The sequence below is a fragment of the Rhea pennata genome, chromosome 2 (genome assembly GCF_028389875.1).
Source record: "Rhea pennata isolate bPtePen1 chromosome 2, bPtePen1.pri, whole genome shotgun sequence".
Taxonomy (NCBI): domain Eukaryota; kingdom Metazoa; phylum Chordata; class Aves; order Rheiformes; family Rheidae; genus Rhea; species Rhea pennata.
Genome location: NC_084664.1, coordinates 152,629,516 through 152,650,508, shown reverse-complemented (window position 1 = coordinate 152,650,508; position 20,993 = coordinate 152,629,516). Strand labels below are relative to the sequence as shown.

General features: G+C 45.4%; 1 protein-coding gene across 5 annotated transcripts in view; it reads left to right on the top strand.

Moving 5' to 3' along the window:
* The first annotated feature begins 1,024 nt into the window (after positions 1 to 1,024).
* Positions 1,025 to 20,993, top strand: part of MTSS1 (MTSS I-BAR domain containing 1) — a 117,410-nt gene continuing 97,441 nt past the window's right edge. For all 5 annotated transcript variants that reach the window (XM_062570612.1, XM_062570614.1, XM_062570611.1 and 2 more), the window contains exons 1-3: positions 1,025 to 1,721; positions 14,724 to 14,785; positions 17,412 to 17,485. In XM_062570612.1, the coding sequence (XP_062426596.1) occupies positions 1,650 to 1,721; positions 14,724 to 14,785; positions 17,412 to 17,485 (208 nt within the window). In that variant the 5' untranslated portion in view covers positions 1,025 to 1,649. The remainder of the gene's footprint in view (positions 1,722 to 14,723; positions 14,786 to 17,411; positions 17,486 to 20,993) is intronic.

Sequence of the window (20,993 nt, the reverse complement as noted above, 5' to 3'; positions counted from 1 at the left end):
GGTTCCACATCTGGGTCTTACTAAATTGCATAGTGATGCGGCCTATTTCTTCAGGGGCACAACAGCACCACTGCAGTTAGCAATAGCATCTTAAGGCCTCAACTCCCTGAAACAGATGAGTGTGCACTTAGCCTCGGTGCTATGAAGAGTCTTGTGAACCTCGGTACATTCAGTCTACTCATTCTAACATTGCTGTATTAAGCACTACTGCATACAGGACCTCAGCCGTAACACAGATGTACATAGATATAAATTTCAAGCTTGATGTTTTGTAGAAGTGGAGTTTCAGTGTAGAGAATTTAAAAACTGAATTGCTTAAAATATGTATATTATAATTCACGACAACAGCTTAAAATATATATATTATATATAATTCACGATAACAGCCTTAAATAGAGTCTTACCTTGGTAAGACAGGATGTACAAACAGCCCCATTTAATGTGATTAGAGCAGTTGTCAGTTACACTCTGCTTTTCACTCCGCTAAGGTTACACGTTCAGTTACTTTTAACCCGGCTGAGCCCTGCCGGTCGAAAGGCGGCCTCCAGCCCCGCGGAGCGGCGCGGGGCCGGGAGCGCGGCCGCGCCGCCGCCTCACGGCCGGGGCGCGCGGCGCTACAGGTGGCCGGCGGTTAACGGCCGGCGGCTAACGGCCGCGGGCGCCGGCTCCGCAGAGGGCTCCGCAGCGGCTGCAGGCCCCAAGCGGGCAGCGCGGGAGGGATCTCTCCCCGCGCCCTTCTTCACGGGGGCAGAAACGCCCCGCGAGCGGCGCCCGGCCGCTCCGTCCTCCCTGCTCGCCCGGGCGGGCGGCAGCGGGACGCGAACTCTCGGCACCCCGCCGCTCTCACGACCGCCGCCGGTGCCACCGCCCATCATTCCCCTTGGGCCAATCAGCAGCCGCGCCGCGGCACAGGCCCCGCCTCTCCCGGCCGGTGACGCAGCGAGGCGGTGGCGCGCGCTCGCGCGCTGGCGGCGGCGCGCGGGGCCGCGCAGAGCGCAGCGCAGCGCAGCGCGGCCGGGGCGTTCCGCGCGTGGGCGGGGGCCGCGCCGCGCCGCACCGGGCGAGCGAGCGAGCGAGCAGGGGGGCTCTGCTGCCGGGCGGCTCGGCTGCACAGAGCGCGGCTTGACTTAACACGCAGTTCCGTGGTTTTGTGTGCATATATATATATATATATATATATATATATATATATTATATTTACTGTGCATTTTTTTAGTGCACGCAGACGCGGCGGACCGCGGGCTTGCGCCGCAGGCGAGGCGAGCCGAGGCGGGCATGGGGGACCGCGGCGTGGGCTGTGCCGCTGCCCGCGCGTGGGAGGGCGGTGCTCGCCCGGCGCTAGCCCGCGGCGCGCTCGCCCGCTGCCTGTAGCAGAGAGCCGCCCGCAGCGCCGCTCTTCCCCTCCCATCCTCGCGTTTTTATTTTTTCAGAGGTGTAGACGGGAGTTCAGGTGCATTTTTTTTTCCTTCGGTCATTAGCTCCGTTGGCTTGTTCATCCTCTTTTTTTTTTTTTTTTTTTTTTCCTGGAGGACTCCTGAGGGTTTTTTCCCCTTTGGAGAGGGGGGAGTTGGGGTGGGGGGGGGCGGCTGGTTTTCCCGTAGCCGAGCAGCGAAATCGCCGCGGTTTCGGCGTGCCCCGGAGCCGGGAAAATGGAGGCGGTGATAGAGAAGGAGTGCGGCGCGCTCGGAGGGCTCTTCCAGACCATCATCAGCGACATGAAGGTAAGGCGAGGGGGCCGGTTTGGGGGGTGGGGGGGGACACGCGTCCCGGCTGGCCCGGGCGCTGCGGGCCAGGTGGCCCCGGCCACCGCCTCGCCCTCCCGCCTGCCCGTGCTGGAAGGCGCAAGCTGCTGCCTCGCGTTTGCAAACCTGTTGGGTTTTCTTATTATTATTGCTATTTGCGACTGCTGTTACTAATTTATTTATTTATTTTTCCTTCTCCCCCTTTTTCCTCCTCTTCCTGCGCTCGCTGCGCCCCGCGCCGTCGCTGCCCGGCGGGGATGCGCGCGGCGGCGGGGCCGGCAGAGCCGTGGGGTGCGGCCGGCGGGGACCGCGCCACGCCGCTGGGCGCAGTTTTATATCTATAAATAAAACAAGCGAAAACGGTAGAAACGGGGGGCGCGTTCCGCCCGGCGGCGCCGCGAAGTTGGCGCGCGCCTGCACGGCCGGCGGCGCGGGGCGCGCGCGCGCAGCGCTGCGCTGCGGCTCGCGGGCGGGCGGGGAGGGGGCCGCGGCCTTCCCCGGCCGGCCGGGGCCGGGGCCGGGGCCGGGGCCGGGGCCGGGGCCGCGGCGAGGAGAGGCGGCAAAACCCTGCCCCCAAACGCGAGACCCCGCGGGGGGACGGGGGCGCGCTCGGCCTCGGCCGCCCCGCGCGGAGTCGCCGCGCTTTTCCTCCCCGGGGCGGGCGAGTCTTTGCCGTGGCGGTTTTACACGCGGCTCCTTGCGTGGGAGCGCTGCTCATCGGGAGCAGGCTGGGCACAGGTGTGATTTTCTTTTTTCTTTCTTTTTTTTTTTTTTTCTTCTTTTTTTAATCCATCGCGGTAGCGGAACCTGTTCTGTGAACCGCAGATCGCGGAGGCGTTGCGTGGGGTGGGAGGGTTTGGAGCTCATCGCGAATCTTCCGTGGCACGGTGGCCCTTAAATAAAATAAAATAAAATAAAATCTGCTCATTGTTTAGCACGAGCAGGACGAATAAATTGGGACCCGCGCTTGTGTCTGCTGCGGCCGATGCCGCAGGGCTGCTGAGCTGCGTTAGAGTCGTTCGTGAGTCGTGCACAAAGGACAGTGCTGGTTTCTAACAAAACAAAAAAAAAAAAAAACCAGCTATTTTATAACAGCCACCCAGAAGCTTTCAGCTAATCGGACCGTTAGTAGTAAAGTGGAAATTCGCATTTTAAGCGCTGCTGCGTGCAGCCGCGTGTGCGAGGGCCGGTGCTGGCAGGTCCTTGGGGGCCGATGTTGGAGTTTGCCCCGACATCCCCAAGCACGTTGTCGATGCCCGTTCCTCCTAACAGCCTAAAATCGAGGTCCCAAATGCCCAGCAGTGCTGAGGGGTTTGCTGCAGAATCTCCCCCCCTTTTTTTTTAATCTAAATAATCCGCACCTTCTTTTTATCATATATATTACTCTCCCTCAAACTTAATGCTAAAGGCAATGGGACTAGTCAACGCTGTGTTAAAAGTACTCTGAACTGTTGCTAGTGGATGCAGGTAGGTGCCCCAGCTGAGGTGAGGGCAGTCGTGTGCATGGACCGATTTTCCTTCTTTGCTCACGCTAATAAATAGTTGAGGCGTTCCCGTTGTTCATTTTGAACTCTCTTTGGTGTTGATGAAGTTACTGAAACTGGAATTGTTCAGAGCAACGCAACTGCTTCTGGTTTTCTGAGGATCACGTTAACTTTGAAACCTAGTGAAGACTCTGTAGCCAATATGATTAATATATCTTGTTTTGATAGCAAGATTGTTTTCTACTGGCTGTGGTCCCTCAAGCCACCTGTAAAATTTTCTCTAGAAACTCCAAATTTCTGTCCGTTCTTCTGCCACGGTATGGTTATTTAATTATTCTGGAGCTTGTTCTGCTGAGCATTAATTTAAAGCTAAGTCATGTAGAGAACGCTATGTTACGTTGTTAGGTGTAAAAATGAGTACAAACATGACATCTGTGCAGCAGCTTCAGGTACACCTGGAGCTTCAGTTTTTCAACAAGGAAAATCCGCATCTTCCGGGCAGAGTGAGGGTCCCGTTTGTTACATGCTGTATGGAGCACATCTGGACCGGATTGCTTGCAGCAGGTTCACAGCTGGCATTGCCCTTGGCAGGTGTGCGCTGGAACTGGGCTTTGATGCTTTGACGTTTCCAGATCAAAGAACCATAAAAATGGAGAAAAAGCCTGGCTGCCACAGGGTTTTGTCCGTTCCCAGAGTACTCATGTCCCCTGTGATACCTCCTTGAGTGCGTTGCACTTGTGATCTGTTAAACACTTACGCAAGACCATTTTCAAAGTGTTTGAAGTTTATTAGCAATAACAAATCCATAGGTACCCTGGCAGGAGTAGTTTTGAGCGTTGTATTCTAACGCCGTGCGGTTTCCCTTTGAACGCAACATACTTTCTGTAGCTCCTCGCAGGAAGAGAGTGTTAGATCCCGCTGGATTGTAACGCCTGTCTGGCAGCTGGGAAATGAGGTGCTGTAATGGGCTGTTAACTTCAATATTTCTTGTAGTGCGAAGCAAATCTGTGCAGGTGACTTCTTGGGAGGGCCTTGAGTATGGTTTTTGGGAGATGTCTTTTCATGCAGAGGATATTCTCTTGAATGCTGCTTTTCCTTTTGAGCCCTAATCCTTTGCTCCTTCTAGTCACCTGCTTCTCTGCTATCTTGAAGGAAAAACGAGTAGGAGGAGAATACATCTGGAAACACTGAAATTAGCAGTGTTTGAGGTTCACCACTTGCTTGATGTCACTGCTTTCTCTTTTCATATGCTCTTCACTAGTCAGCATGTGTTTTGGCAGGATGGGGGCTTGCTGAATGTGTACAGCACCTGACGCAGCGAGGTGGGAATACAAATAAAGAGCAGTCAGGCCCGCACGAGTCTCCTGGGGCTTTACTTACCTTGGTTTTAATTAATTTTTAATGGATCTGGTGAGGACTGCCAGTTGGTCTCGTTCCTCTTGCTGTGTGTGAGGGACATGCAGATATGAGAAGGGCTCCAAGCTGCATCACATTGGTGTACAAGAAGGAGAGCTCCCACACAAGGAGTGAAAATTTAGAAGTGTTGCTACAGGCAAGGATGTTGTCTTTTTAATTTTTTAGTTTGTGCACCTTATTTATGATCTTCTAGCTGAAATCTCAATAACATCAACCCTTTGCTTTTGGCAGTTCCTGCTATTTTAATGTTCCAAAGGAGGTGGACCCTCTCCTGCCCATTGCAGCTGGTGAGCTCTTCTGGACAAGAACACAGTACACCTTTTCTTTCAGCCTTTCAAAGCTGTTGGTCTTGGAGAGAAAGCAAAAGAGAGAGAATGTACAGTGACAGGCATAAGAAATATTTCTGTTTTTGCAGTCTCTTACCTACCTCTAGGCTGTTGCTGTTGATAAGCAGCTTTTCCATCTTGCTTTTTGTGGAAGATGGAGCCGGGGGCGGTCAAATCAAAGATTATGAGCCATTTGATAACTAGGGTTGATTTGTTCGTGAGGGATGGCCTTTTTACATGTCAGAAAAATGATATAAAGTGAGCAGGGAAAGATATTTGTTGGAAAAAATAAAATGCTGAGCCAGTTACTCCTGCAAGTACAGCTGCACGTCCTCTGCGTTCAGATGAATCCGAAGAACCTCCTGCATGTGTTGAAGAACCTGGCAAATTTGTGTTACTCTGACATGCAGTAATATGACAGCTCTTCTGCAGCTGTGTTTTATTTGAAGCTTCAAGTCTCTCTGGAGATGAGGAATGTTAAGTTCAATGACTTTAAGGTCTAGTTTCAATCCACCTGTTAAAGATGATAAGGAGTGCAAGAAAAAAAAGTGCTATGTGGAGGTACAAGCCCAGAGAAGAAAAAGTATCTTTGTCTCCCATATGTGCTGCATTGCACTGGCGTATCATTTTCATGACAATCCTTAGGAAAAGTGGTTATTTCAAATCTAGAAAATCTACATTTTTCCCCTCCCCACAAAAGCATGAAATGAGTTAATTTCTGCTCCATGCAGCTGAACATTTTCTTCTCAAAATTTGTTTCAACACATTTTGTGCCTGGCTAGTTGCACTGATTTACCCCTACTGCCTGCCAGCAACCTGCTTGCCCAAACAGTTAGTTTGCTTACACCGAAATTCCTTGCCCTCTCTACACATCTGTGCTATCTTTTTGTAAACATCTTTAAGGGGGAGGAGGGAGTAATGTGCTGCAAAGGCTGAATGATGATGCAGGAAGAGAGCTACTGATGCCTGCTTAAATATGGGGGCTCCATACATCCAGCAAGATGATTATTTTTAGGAACACATTATTTCTTGATCCCGATAGTCTTGTGTGAGCCCTGATGATTTATACAGCTGAGGAGCATTTGCTGCTTAAATATGTACGAGGCTGGTTTGTTTTTCTGGCATTGTGGGTGCAGGAGTTTCTCGTGTCTTTAAAAAGTACGTCTTTCAGATCCGGCAGGATGCCAAGGGCTGTATAATAGGGTTTGCAGTGCTGTAAGTGTTGAAAGGGTTTTGCAGTGCTGCATAAAGCAGTTGGCTGAACAAATCTTGGAGGACAAGAAATCTATGTAAACCAGCACTGAGCTTGTCATAATACGTACCAAAGAGTGATATTCCCGAAGGATTTACCGCTTCCTCAGTTCTGAACTTGTGGGAGATGCTGCAAAATCTTCGCTATAAAATGGCAAGAAAAGTGTTGCTTTGTAGGTATGTCTTCTCAAAGGTCAGAAGTCACTACAGTTGGCATATTTCTGTGCATCTGTAAAAAGTATCTTCTACTCAACAGCCTGTATGTTTTCAGCCTATGAAAAACATCTCTAGTGTCCATGGTCTACCCTGAGGCAGTGTGGTATTGAAGAGGAGTGGAAAGGATTACACGACATAGATCAGAATAGGAACTGTACTTAAAAAGTACAGTTTTGTCTGCTTATTCGTCTACTTCAAAGGACACAAAGATGAATACAGATGGTTTTGACTCCGTACCACAAAGAGGCTGCTGTAGAAGTGCATTTGTTTCCTCAAGGGTATATTTTTCAATTTAAAATTAGGTCTTTCTTGATGTTGCAAGGTGTGCTGAGCAGTGCCCCACGCACTAGCGTCTGAGCTGACCTTTAAGTATGTTGATTGAACCCTTCCTACAGGGCTGAGATAGCTTGAATGCTGAGCTGTTTTGCAGGATTGGAGACAAAATGTCTGGTAGCCTTGTGGTTAGGGCCATAGCAGCTTTTCATCTTCAGAGCGCTCCGGAAGCGTGTGACTTAGCTCCGAAGAATGGTTCCCGTTTTACAGAAAGGCAAGGAGTCACCAAAGCTGGAGCCGTGCCTTTCCCCTAGGACAAGAAGGAGCTGAGTGCATCTAGAGCGCAGAGCTAATGAGGGGATGCTCTTCAGCTCCGAGTGTAATACCTGTTTCTATGCACGCGCACACACACGCGTCACTTGGTTGTTGCTGCTTAAGGCACATTGCTGTTTCCCTGTGATAACCTCTTGTTTGCGGGCAGAACAGATGACGTCTGCTCGTGAATGATCAACACTCAACACAAGGGTGTTCGACTCCTCTTCTGTAGCTAAAATTACGTCTTCCATAGCTAAAATTATGAGACCTCTCTAATGGAGAAGTGTTTTTGGAGGATCTTAATCACAGAGTGGTAAATTATGAGGAGTTTGGCTGTCTTGTGAGGCCGTGCATTAGTTCGGCATTTTTCATTGTACTGGTCAACAAGTAGATAGCATAATAGTATTGTGCAGTTTATTTTAATTGTAGGGTGCTAGCGGGTGTACAAACAGTGTTTCATAAATTCTCTTGCATCATTTAAAGAAGGACACTTGCATGAATTAACTTGTGCACATTGGTACTGTTGGTGTGTGCAGTGCTAGCCATGATTATGTAACTGGAGGAATTTGGTTTATGGTATAAAAGGGTTCAGATTCTTTTCCTCCTGTTTTTTTTTTTGTTTGTTTGTTTATTTTTTCTTCTTCTCCATAAACTACGACCATGCTTCTCGCCTGAGCGAGAGATTTTCTTGTCCTGTAAGTCAGGTGTGCGCTGTCTAGTATAACTAAAGCCCTTTGTCGCTTAACAGTTGTGGCCAATTTGAGACTTCTGTTAATGAAATTTAGTGATGAGATGCTTCCTAACCCAAATTATGTGCAATCAAGCTGAAGTGTGTAACTTGGCGCTGGAAAATGTTGTTTCTTTTCTTATGAGCAAAATGGTGAGAAAATAGCTTGTGACAAGTGTAGTTGCGCTTAATCAATTTTGGCACTTTCCAGGCAGTAAAGCGCTAAACTTTGCTACTTGGTTGCTGCCTTTTTCTCTGCGAGGTAGTTCTGGAGACTGTGGTTGACTGGGATACGTGGGCTCTGGGGCCAGAGACTGCCTGTTCTTGGGTCCTGAGATCTTTCTGCCTATTGGTGTAATGGAGATTGCTGAAAGCAGCTATAGGCACTTAGAAATGAAGATTTCTCCTGCTTCTGCAGAGGTCTGGGGAGAAGTGATCAAACCCCAGGGGTGGCAGCAGAGGTACCAGCCCCGGGCTGTGAGCTCTGCTTCGAGACGGCACCGTGTAGGCATTAACTTCAATGAGTGCTCTCAGTATTTTAATTATCTGAGTTTTGATCCAGCTGAAATATTGTGGGTTTATGAAATAGCTGCCAAGTATGCACAGTGGCCACTTAATGATTCAGTGGATGAAAGGTAGTATTGATGCGTCTCCGAGGAGAAATCTGCTCTTCAGGCTTGCGGACTTGTTTAGACCTGAAGGGAAGAACGTGGAACTAAATGCTTCCTCTGGAAGATGACTTCATGTCCAGCTTATTTAATGTAGCATGAGATAAAAGGTGCCCCAGAAGCTATGATAGCGGTGTCCCCCTCCCCAAATAACTTCTCTTGTTCAGCGAGAGGGAGAATGTATGTTTATGCATGCTGCGTTTTCTCACAGTACGGGTCTAACTTTTTTACTTGCTAATTGTGCAATCTGGTTTGGGTTTCAACCACAGCGTGGCTGCTCTGGAGCTGAGTTTTTGTGTCTCAGACTTGCTGGGAAATCGGGCTGCGGGTGACACAGTTTGGACATGGGGCTTTGCTGGCTGAGCAAGCAGGCACCCTTGTTGGGTTGTAAGCCAGGATGTCGTGCAGTCTTAATAAATACCTAATACCTACATTAAAAAATAAGTTAAATAATATGTAATCTGCATTTCAGAACTCGAGGAACCAGTCTTTCTTCAAAATTCTTCAAATGGTTTTGGGAAAGAAGAAATAACTGCTGTCTCTCTGCTTTCTCCTGGTGGGGGGTATATCCTCTTCTGCAGTTTTATGATCAGGTCCTTATCTTGATTTATCAAAACTTTATGCCATTACCCATATCCATGGTAGCATTTTCAGTGTCCTCATGTTCTGTTTAGACTAAAAACCAAACAGTTCTGAAAATATTAAACAGAGATGGTCTGTGATGCGTAGAAGAAATATCTAATTGACCGTTTTTTTATAGTGTGTGAAGTCTCTTCAGTAGTGTTTGTGTACTGACATGAGACTTTGGTTTTTACTGTTTTTTTCTTTTTGTTCCTGAAGGGTAGTTACAGGTTAAATGACATCTTAATCTGATCTTTGACTTGCTTTTACTTTCGCTTGCGTGTGGTCTAATCTGTCAGACCTGGAGTTCTCACTTGTTTTCTACTCCGTTCGGTACCTGGGTGTCCTGCTTTTGTTGGGAAATGCAGTGGTCTTAATGTTATTTTTTTCTTAATGACTCTTCATTCCTGGCCCAGCACAGGTTCTGCAGGAGTCAAGACTCTCTTCTGCAGCTAAAGTGAAGCCTTAAATTGCCTTAAGCATCGCAATATCCTTAGTTTAGAAATGCAAAAGGGATTTGGCAGTCACATAGCCCTTTTCCTTGAGTTTTGACAGTACTAAGTTTTCCGGGAACATCCCTGTGGATATGTTGCTTTTTACTAAAGACCAAACCTTTCAAAGTTCACCTGTTCTTTTGCTTGGATGTTAGGAAGAATTGTCCAATCTGAAACTTCTTTGCTGCAGTAAGTGTTTTGTTCCTTGTCCTCTGCTGGAGGGCAGCTGATAGCAGGTCTCTCTGTAGGGTGCTCTTGAAATCAATATTGGGTCTTTGCTGATGCAGTTTTGTCTTTGAATTTAGGATACAACTGAAACAAGGTAAATGAAACAAAATTAAGTCCTGGAGCAGATGTTATGTACACTTCTGCATCTTCATAAAAAGTGAAATCTCCCTGACCTGCAAAATTTACATTTTAGTCTGTTAAAAGTTTGAGACTATTCTGGCAAATGGCTGGGAAATAAATAGGTGCAGCTATTCACAAGGACAGGTTCTTGAACAGTTTATTTTCTAAGGTAAAAGGAGGGCAAGCCAACAAGCAGAACTTTTTTTTGAGGGGGGAGGAGAAGTACTTTGAACTTTTCATATGGTGATCGTTTTCTACTCACTTGTGTCTTCCAGGAGCTTTCATGGACTAGGCAGCCCAATTCTTCAGGTGCAAATTTTGTGAACTCTGCAGATCGTATGAAGAAACGTGTTAGTGTTGGGTCATACTTTGTAACTTTTGCAGTTAGGACTGACCAAGAGCCATTCTCCCTAGTTGACTATCAGTAATTTCAGAAAAGAGAAAAGCATACACTGCGAGGTATTAGCAGGATGAGGAAATGGATTCGTCAACCATTGCATCTTGCCACATGTTGAGACATCTGTGCCCAGAAGCCTTTTTTCAGGCCATCAGTGTTTTCCTGTCCCCTTCCCCTCTGCTTTTTCCTGTTTTGCCTGTTGAAGACACCTTGGAGAAGTGATAGTCTCCATGTGAAAGTTGTAGTTGTTCATCCAGATCATTTTCTTTTTTTGTTTGTTTGTTTGTAACGTCTGCAGGTTTGTGTGGTGTCCAGCACCATAAAAGTCTCCTCACTAGTTGAAGGCAGTGTAGTGAATGGCACCAAAATGAAGCATTCATAATAATCCTTGTGATTCGGGTAGATGATAAACTATATAATAAATCTTTTGTGGTACTGCCCGCTTTGTCCCTTTCTGTCCTCCCTGTACAGTAAGAGCCACCTTCAGGTTCTCCACCTGCCCTGGACCCCAACGATGAGGTGGGCTTGGGCTGCGAGCTGTTTGCATGGCCTTCGGGGCTGGGGTCCAAGCCAGGGCTGGCGAGTCCTTTTGGGGAATGAAAGCACCTAAAAATGCTTGGTGGTGTCCTTTTAAAAGATGGGAGGCATCTCGTCTCCGGGAGGAAGGAAGCACCTTTCCACTTAATGGAGAAAACAGAAGAGTCAGAACTTCTTAGCGGGACTGGTAGGGTAATTTAAACTGTCAAGGCTGCTGGTGCTCCAGTTGTAATCTCAAATAAATATAGCAATCTTGGTTCCTATTCTTGCCATTAGATGCTAATCAGTAACAGTCCTGGTAAATACAATCCTTTGCCCTTGCTTTATTGAGAAACTGCTGAGTTTTGCTTCTGGGTCTCTGCTCGTTCCCATTGCTTGTTCCCTTGCTGGCCCCAAAGGCAAGGGAAAACGGACTTGAATAAATCTGTCGTAGAGTTGTCCTTGTGCTGGGTTGCCAAAACCGGGTTCATCATCCGCCCGGGGTTTGTTAAACGGTGCCTTTCCCAAGACTGCCCACCGGCGAGAATGGAAATAATGAGGCATGATGTTACTTTGGGGGAACCAGTCCATATAACCACTTGAACAAACTGGCATGGTGACTGATTTCTGTTTTAACCTATGAGAAGCCAAGTAGAGGATTTGGGAGCCAGATCTCCGTAGCAGCTTTTTCCGCAAGGTTTTCTTTGCTCCGAGGAGGGGGTGAAAGGTAAAGGAAGGCTGCTGCTTTTACAGATAACACTGGGACCTCAATAACCCTGACATTTAAAGGGGGGGAAAATCGATTTCTTTCATCAGCCATTTGAAATTGCAGGTTGCAGAAGGAACAGAGCAAGTGTTGGGAAACATCACAGTATTTTTAAATGCGTTACTACTCTTCCAAAAGCAGCAGCTTCACATTGCACACAGATTTCCTTTCTTTTTCCTTTTTTTTTTTTTTAATCAAGGACAGTGTATTCTACTTATTTTTTTATTGTAAAAGTAATGCATGTTAAATGGAGGTTTATTTTTTATGGTCTTCTAGTGTGTGGTTTCCACCACCATTGCATTTCTCTCCATAGCTACTTGGTGCAAAAGGAAGCACCATTATTCCAGCTGTGTAGATGAGAAATGGAGTGAGAGGGACTGCCTTGTTTGAGGTGGCATGCAAGGAGGCCTTGGAGAGGAAACCACTCCCAGGTTACTGGAGTCCTCCAGCTTTTACAGCACTGGCTTATTTCTTGGATTGTGTTGTCTTCTCAGTTTGTCTCTGCAAGCGTCACTGAATGGGCTTCCTTGCTTTCCAGGTGCTGGAGATGATGTAAAAACCTATTACTAGGTCATGTAAAGTGGTAGATGATGTTGTGCACTTCTGCTCTGGGTGGAAATCAAGGAGTTTTGGCTTTAGCATGGATATGCTGGTGAAAATGTTTTTTTTTTTTCCTTTTTTTCCTTTTTTTTGAAAAGCTCAAACAGAACAAATATCTTGAATGGGATCAACAATTTGTGTGCAAGACTCAAATTCTGTGTTACAGAGAGAGAGATGAAGGGCTTGCTGACTTGGCTCAGAAAAGGAAAAGCACCCAGCAAATTCTACTGGGACTCAGATAAAATAAAAACACATTTTAAAATTTTTAGCTACGTTAATAGGAGAGAAGTCAGTGAGAAAACACCAAGATATTGTAGGCTGAAGAGATTATACAGATATTCATGTAATTGATGCAAAACTGCTGAAAAGTATTTTCTTTAACAATTGAAAGACATGAGATCTTTTAAATATGACAGAATTAACAAACTACTGAGTTTTTCCCCTGTTTGAGGTGAGATCAGCTGCTTTGGGCCGGTGTAGGAATGTCCACATGAAGAGATTACACTGATTTTAATCAAACCAATTTAGCAACCAGTTTAAGTGAGCTGCTACAGCTTATTTACATAGACTTGGCTTAGAGAACAACATTTTTAAAGACAAAGAATAAATGTGTAGAAATGCTAAGTGACTGTTCCGACTTTGATTTTGCTGTGGCCACCCTGGTGAAAAAGATTTTCTTCCGGAGTTATGTTTTCCTAGCACTATCTTAAGTTTTGCAAGTGAAACAAGGTTGGTGCAAGCCTCGTGCATGCCATCAGGCGCATTTAGCAGGATAATACGCCCCCAAGATGGAAGTGTAATCGGGCTGCTGTGGTATCCTGCATTTGTCAGCTTGCATTTTGCTGGAGAGCCCAGTAAAGCCTCAGGCCCTGCTGTTAATTGTTGGTGCTTTCAGGGCTCCTGGCGTGTGCATGCATAATGCATGGCTGGCATGCGGGCAGGCGCTGAAACGCCAGCAGCCGCTGTTGGGAGAGATGGGCTTCAGAGCTGTGGATTTTAGTAAGACTAATAGGTTTAGGGAAATGGCATTTTTCCACTAATTGCTGCTTTTCTTCTGTTTTTTAAAAGGCTGACAATCCTTGCTTAGCACAAAACGCTTTATATTCAGGCTCTTCCCACCCTGAACAAACGCTGTCCTCTCTTCCTCTTCTCCCTGGTGTATAGGCATAATGAGGTTTTAGGGCAACCTGGTTTGCATTACTTTAAATGACTTTTCAATACTTTATTTTTTTCTAAGCGTGCCGGTTAGTGCCCTAGGCAGTGAGTGCCCCGTGGTAGGGGCAGCAGCCATGCAAGCTTCCGCGCTAGGTCCACCATGGCAAGCCCCTTTGGACAGCAGAGCAGCAAGGTGTCGTGCACCCAAATTAATTTTTCCGCACGAAGCGAGGTGCAGGCTTTCACCGTGGTAGTGGGAGCAATGGATTTCGTCCTACTTGAAAACAGGATCAGCGCCTGTTAGTCGGGGCGGATGGAGTTTGCTGCAGGCAGCTGCAGTTGCTTGCAGGCAGGCGGGCAGGGCGGTGGTACCGTCAGCCTTGAGGAGCTGCCTTACCTAGGTTTTACTGTGTCGTTGCTCTGGTAACAGCAAGCCTTACACCATTATGAAGGGAAGCGTGGATTTTTCTTATTCTCTAGACTCCAATCAAAGGGAAATTTCGAGGGTTCTTTCAGCCACTGTTTTTAATGTTAACAGAAGACTTGCTCGTGCATTACCAGGGAGCAAGTTAACCTTTCTCTGGTCTAAAAAGGATTATTTTCTTTAAAAAAAAGGTTAAAAATCAACCTCCCGCACTTTTTTTAAAAAAAACTTTGGAAGATAAAGATCGGGAGAAGACTTGGTATCTATATTCTAAATGAAAATTGGTTGTTTATAGAGTATAAAATGGGGAGGAAAGAAGTTCACGGGAAGTTCAAAGGCAAGAGGAATTAAACCGTCTTAAAACCTTAGCGCGTCGCAGCTGCCGCGCTGCTTTACCAGCCCCAGGTCTGAGATGGGTTCCAGGGTCGCTGCGGACCGTCGCGGCGGCCAGGCCTGCGGCTGCGGGGCAGCTGCTGAGAAACCTGGGCTCCGAGTGGCGACTGTGCCTTTCCTGTGAGCCGTTGCGCTGGTACCTCGAGACAGTGTGTCTGAGGTGGTCTCCTGGGCAGCTTGGACCGTTATCTTGGAGGCTTTTTGAAAAGAGGATGGGAGCTTGGAAATTGCATAGAGAAATTAATGTGGGTGTGGGGAAGTTCTTGGTGTACGTTAGTGCGGTATCCCAGCACCCCACTTCTGTTTTTTATTGTACTTACCCAAGTAAGGTGTTTTTTACTGCTGCTTCAGTTGAAATCCCTCTTCTCCCCTCATGTATCTACAGTAAACCGAAACGGCTCCTCAGAGGACTTACTGTTTTATTTGGAATCAGGACTAGTTAAGTCCCATCTGTCAGGGGCTGGTGTTAAAGCTATGACAGATAAATTTTCTGGGAAAATATATTTTGGTGTTCATATGAATGTTGAATCTAGGGTATCAAAAATTGAATGCCTGGATTAACTATTCATTATCGTTTCTTTTTTCTTGCAGGGAAGCTACCCAGTATGGGAAGATTTCATAAACAAAGCTGGGAAGTTGCAGTCTCAGCTTCGGTAAGTTTTGTGTTGCACGGTCAGGATCCCCTCCAATTCCTTGTGTGTGCAAACAGTGTTAAGAAAACTAGATGCAGCTTCCACCAGGATAATTTGCTTAGCATGCCTCGTAAAATTTTGTGTATTATGTATGCAACACCCATGTATATAATTTCCACATGCTACTGCTGCTGTTTTGATGTATTTTAGAAAAATACATAATGTACCACCATAATAAAAAACATAAATTGAGCTAAATGGCCCAGATCCTGATGGAAAAACATAATTTATTGTTCAATGAACACATGCATTTGAAGTTAGAAGGCATATGTTGTCCTTTTAATAGAAACCAGCTGTATTCTACACTGATAAAAAGAGGCCTCAAAACGTTAGTCTTTGGTAGATTTAGCAACATTTTCTTCTGCCTTAAAAATTAAGGGAATTCCCATGTTGGATCATTCACTTGTGTTCATTAACGCATACTTTATGGGGGTTTATTTTGCAAATAGCATTTTATATAACTTGCACAGACTTATATTAATAAGCACCATACGTATCACATTGTGACCAATTCTGTTCCCTCTAGAATTCACTTGTAAAATGTATTTCTGCTGATAAGAATCCAAACTCCATTTTTTCAGTGCTTTCCCCAAACCACAATCTCCACCAGGCTCCCTAGAGCATGCGCATTTTTTCTCAGCAGCAGTGGTGGTAATAGGTATGGTTTTTGGCAGGGTGTTTTGTGGTTCTGTGTTGTTGTGAGCCGTTTCTGAAGAAGTTAGTGTTTAGGCTCATTTGCCCTAAACAGCCAGAACGTGCTGTTCTGCTATGCCATGTTTAAAATATCACACTTGCATGTGGTTTGTCCTCTTCCAGGAATCCCATCCCATTGAGTGAGTGGGGAGAAAAGGAGGAGGCAGTAGGAGGAGGGAAGTGTAGAACTTCCTTAGCCCTTTATACTGTCTAAACATACGTCTGCTGGGAAAGCACGAATAATAATTTTATTTTCCTGTGGTGTTGTGTTCAGCGTAGGTCTTTTTCTAGCTTCAGGAGCGTGCAAGCAGACGGCCTGAAAACCTGTGTTCAAGGATTTGCTCTTTGCTTGCAGGGAATGCGAGCTTTTTCCCGCTGGTTCCTTTCTGTGTGCTCTGCCTGACAAAGGAGAGCAGATGTCACCTGAGCTGGAACCAGCTCTTCCTGTATCTTCTTACTGGAGAAATGGAACTTTGTTATTAGCAGTATAATTAATAATTAACAATGTAGTACATGAATAACAGCATGACCCACAACTCTGGAAGACTAAGTACACAAATACTGTCAAGGAAAATCCTGAAAAAGAGATAGCTAGTTCTGGGGCTAAATATTAGTAGTTATCTGGAGAACTGTCAGGTTTTTTGCCTGGGTATATAGGGAGACTTTTTGTATCCTCTCAAGCACGTCCCCTCAAGCCTGTTTTTGCAGTCAAATCTTGTGTGGTCCCTAGGCCAGTTATGTCCTCCATATTTTAGCCCATTTGGTGCAAGACTCGGGTAAAATCTGACCTAGTATTGCAGTTCTGTGGTCCTTCCTGGCCGTGGATCAGCCTTCCTGCAGATCTCTTGGGCTCTTTGAGGAAGCCAGAGAACTCTTGAAGCAAAGGAGAAAAGGCCTCCTTCTTCAGGATTTTGCTTGGAGAGACTGACTCTTACAGCGAGGGGCGGGAATCAGAACTACTGATATAAAAGATGTGTAGGAACAGAACCACGAGCTAACTGCGGTGAGGGCACAGTAGCACTTTAGCTCTGGCCTGGTTTCATTTAAATCGGGTCAACCAGACTGTAAACCATCAGAAGTCTGGTACCAAGCTGCGGTGCTTAGGGGCTCTAAGGCATACTTATTTAGAGCAACCGCACTGGAAAATTGGAACTCACGTTGGCTCTCCGCTTGAATAGATGTGTGATCTCTAAGCGTTTTTCACATGTAGAGGGAGAGGGAGGTTAGTGGGGTTGGCAGTTTGGACTGTAGGGTCTCCGAGATGGCTGGCAGAAGCTTGGAGGAGCACGAGATTGGAAAGTTTCTTTCAAAGTTGAGGAGCTTTTTCCCTTGTTCCCACCTGCTCACAAACTCCAAAACAGCCTGATTTCCAGGAGGTTGTTACTTTCTATTGCAAGGGATGTTGATAATCCTCAAATGAGAAATTCAGGAAAGCGTTTGGTCGGGAATCTCGATAAAGGGAAGGTTCTGCATGCTCCTCCTTAAAAAATACATGTTCCTCAGAAATAGCAGTGGCTGTAATTTGTGCGCTAATGGGTACAGTATAATGTGGGTTAGATTTGTTTTTTCACATTTTGATTACTTAATATTAGTTCATCAGAGGGAATCGGCTGGAAGGGGAACGGCTGTGCCCTTTTGAAACAGCACCTGTCCCGCACGATGCACTGTGCAGAACTAGCGGCGCTGCCGCCAAGTCCCCAGCCCTAGCACAAAGCGAGGGAGAGATTAAGATGTGAGGGAAGGAGAAGGCGAAATTCAGGCATAAAAGAGGATGTTTTCTGTGGCCCCTGCAAGTTCACGCTGGTATTCTTTATAAGTCTAAATGTTTTTTGGCAATAATTAAATAGGCAGCGATGAGACACTGCTAATGTTTTGTTATCTGTATGCATTTCAGGACTACAGTAGTAGCAGCTGCTGCCTTTTTGGATGCCTTTCAGAAAGTGGCTGACATGGCTACTAATACACGTGGTAAGCAGATGTGTCAATATTGAGTTTAACAGAATGCTGTGTGACTTATAACATTTGTCGTAATAAAAATAAAAAATAAAAAAGCCGAACTTGTTACATTGACAAGCAGATCTGGGAGACATCTGTTAGATGGACTTGCACTTGAAAAAGCAGCATGTGAAAAAGGAAATTGTCTTTTCTTTACTGAAAAAAAATGCTGGAAACCTGTAATTTAAATGTGTCATCAATCGTGTGAACAGTTCTTAATTACCATCTGAATTATATGTTGATGAATAATATTTTAGAAAGCAGGATTTACTGAAATCTGTATTCACGGACACTTTTGTACCTTAAGTAAATGTAAAAGCTGTAAGGCTTGATGTTCAGCTGGCATAAATTAATATAGGGCTGCTGAAGACAGAAGTGCTACCAACTGATGCTGTGGCCTTTGGGGTCTGTAGATAATAACAGCAGTGACCTGCACGTGTCTTTTGAAGGAAAGTCTTTGCTCACACTTTCCTTTTTTCTTTTTTCTTTTTTCCTTTTTGAGTCTGACATTACTGATAAAAATTAATTTTCCTGAGCTGTGGGCTTCCCTGGGTGATGGCGTAAGCTCGTTGGTGAGTGGGGAGGCCGGCACAGCGCAGCTGGCGGTCTTTCCAGACTGCGGGGCTGGAAGGAGACAAAAGGCTGCTCCGCTGTGTGCGCAGATGTCCCTGCAGCGGTGGAGCTTTCCCCATGGTCGCTGTGTCCTGCAGGCTCTGCTGGTGGAGAGCATTTCCAGAGGGAATGCATCAGTGCTGAGCGAGTAGCTTTTGGTCACCTCTAACCTTAGAGGCTCTGGTTTTTATTTTATTTTATTTAGTGCTAGGATATCCTTGGCATTTGACTTGAAGGATTAAAAAAAAAAAAATAAAGTAACCTTGCTAATGTGAACAGTGTGCATTTTCATTATCAGTGTGCGAGCTAAGCCAAGCTGCTATTCCCCCCTGTTGCTGGCTAAGAGGAATAGTAGCAGCTGCTGCAGCAAGTCTTAAACCATAGTATGAGTACAGGGAACAACTTCTCTCTCTCTCTCTCTCTCTCTCTCTCTCTCTCTCTCTCTCTCTCTCTCTTTTTTTTTTCCTTTTTCGTTCATAAAGGTAATATTTACATTCCAATAAGAAGTTTCTTCATTACGTGTGTACCTTCTGTAAATTATGCAGCATCTACTCATGTAAAATAATAAACACTGCAGAAAGTGGAATAAACTTGGGATAAGACCCAAGGTGAAACTTGTTGGGTTTCTGAAAGTCTTCCTTTTGAGCATGCTCCTTTCTCTTTCCTCTCCCTTCTGCAAAGGGAGAACAAAACAAAACCAAAAATACACAACCAAGAACCTTCACCCTTGTGTTGAGTCCTGGCCGTACTGGCAGGGCTATAGGACTTGTATTCGGACACCAGAATGATGACAATTCTCTCCTCCTTTCTGACGAAAATGGCTCATGCAGGTTTTGAAGGGTATTTTGCTCTTTCTGCTGTGTTATTTGGAAGAGGTCCAGCGAGCGTCGTGTCTCGTCTCTTATCTCTTAGAGCACATCCCTTACAAAAGGAGCTCTGTAAATCACGGCCGGCCAAATGTGTATAGCTCCTCTGTTCTGTCTTTCTGCCTCCCATGACTGGGAGGATAGAAGGGAATTTTGTTTTTATTTTTAGAAGCTGATGTTCTGGGCGAAGAATCAAAATGCCAAGCTCGTGGTGGTTCTGATGTGCCTCCCAACCCAGCTTCCACTCCTACCCCTTTGCGTGTTAGCACGGAAGTAGCCTCTTGCCTTGGAGCATCCTTGATGTTTTGCATGTGGATCCTTTAACAAATAAAAATCCTTGCTCTGGATAAGGATAAAATCCTGGCGCAATTGAAGTTGATGGCAAAACTCCTTATGACTTACTAGGGCAAGATTCATTTTAAAAAAGAATGTATTTTGTTGTTAGTATAAAGTAATCTTTAGAAAATAAACAAACTTGATGTTTTTTTCTTCCCTGATGTGAGGATTTTAATGGCTTTTAATTTTCCCTTTGAAGAGTTATCTAACTTAGAAGAATTCTGGGCTAAATTTGATGTGTTACTTTATAGAATATTTTTGGTTGTCTAATCAAACACCTGGGTCAGCTTCAAACTGTTTTGAGGGTGCTCAGTTAACATGTTAACTGAAGTCAGCAAAGTTAATTTACAACCTTTAAGTTCTTTTGCATGGGTACATCCTCTTAAATACACATCCAAATGTTAAAGATAAACTATGAGAGTACAAGATGCACAAGAGTTGTGTAACACTTCCCATGGCAAAGGTAGAGAGGGTAGAGAGATTGTCATTGCATATGTCCAGTGCTGATATGGAGAACTTTGAACTTGGAGAACTTCAGGAAATGCTGAAACGGTTGCCTGTTTCAGTGTTGGTACCCTGTAGGGTGATTGAAGTGTGGTAAAGGTGGGTACTGTAGTTTATTTGTAATAGCTCATAGCTTTATTGAAAATTGACGTGTTACTTTAAGAGCCAGTGATGGAGCTCGTGAAAGTGTTTGGTCAAGCAGCAGAAGCACTCTCTGGCTGCTCTGTAATCTGTGCACATCAGCGTTAGCTTTCAAAGAAGAAAGTGTTTGCGTGGATGTACATGTCCACACACACGCAAGGAGAGAGGGTTACCTTTGCAGATACCACATGCGCAAGGATGAGCCGCAAGAGCCTGTTGCCATCAGCTGCGGTCCTTGTGCCAGTTGATGCGTTTCTCTGCCTTGTGTGCCTCTATCACTTTTTTCCCTCTTTCTTTCCATGTAGTTTGCTTCCTTCTAAATCTGTGATAGTAATGATAATGCTTTACATTCACATTCCCATCTGGAGCTCAAATGGAGGGTGTGATAGGAGCTCTGTCTGCAGCAAAACCAGGAGGTCAGATGAGCCAGGTAACCCGTACTTAGCCATATTTTCCTGACATTGTAGCTTTTGAGGTCAGAAAAGTCCCCAGTGTGAAGTAGGCAGTGTATTCTCTTACTTCAATACGCAGAGATAAATTTCCTGACCGATTCTAATCAGGACTTTATATGTGTCCTTAGCTTTCTATCCATTCAGAGATGTGTTAACCTAGAGTTCAGCCTCTCTTTTTCCCTGAGCGTTAACGAGTTCAGTGCTTTTTGCTAGCAACCTGACACAGAAAAGTATGTGGAAAGTAGCCCTGAAGAGTCTGTTGCCAAAAAGTTTTATTTCTGCGGGTCTGGCTTAAGGCTTTCAGTATTTGAGGTCTTGAATGTTTTTATTTGCATCAGTTCTGACTGAGGAATGAAGGACTGACTTGTATCTGATTTTATTTAATAACTGCTTGAGATTTTACACATTAAAGATTGGGTATATTGGAAAATGAGAAGAACTGAGAGTTCCAAACATCATTTACAAACATATCGTGAGTTGTTTTTTGGGCAATATGTTAAAGAACGTATGTGAACTGCTTTGTTTATGTATGCTGCTATTTTTCTGCGTTTGCTCAAATGCTCTGCATTT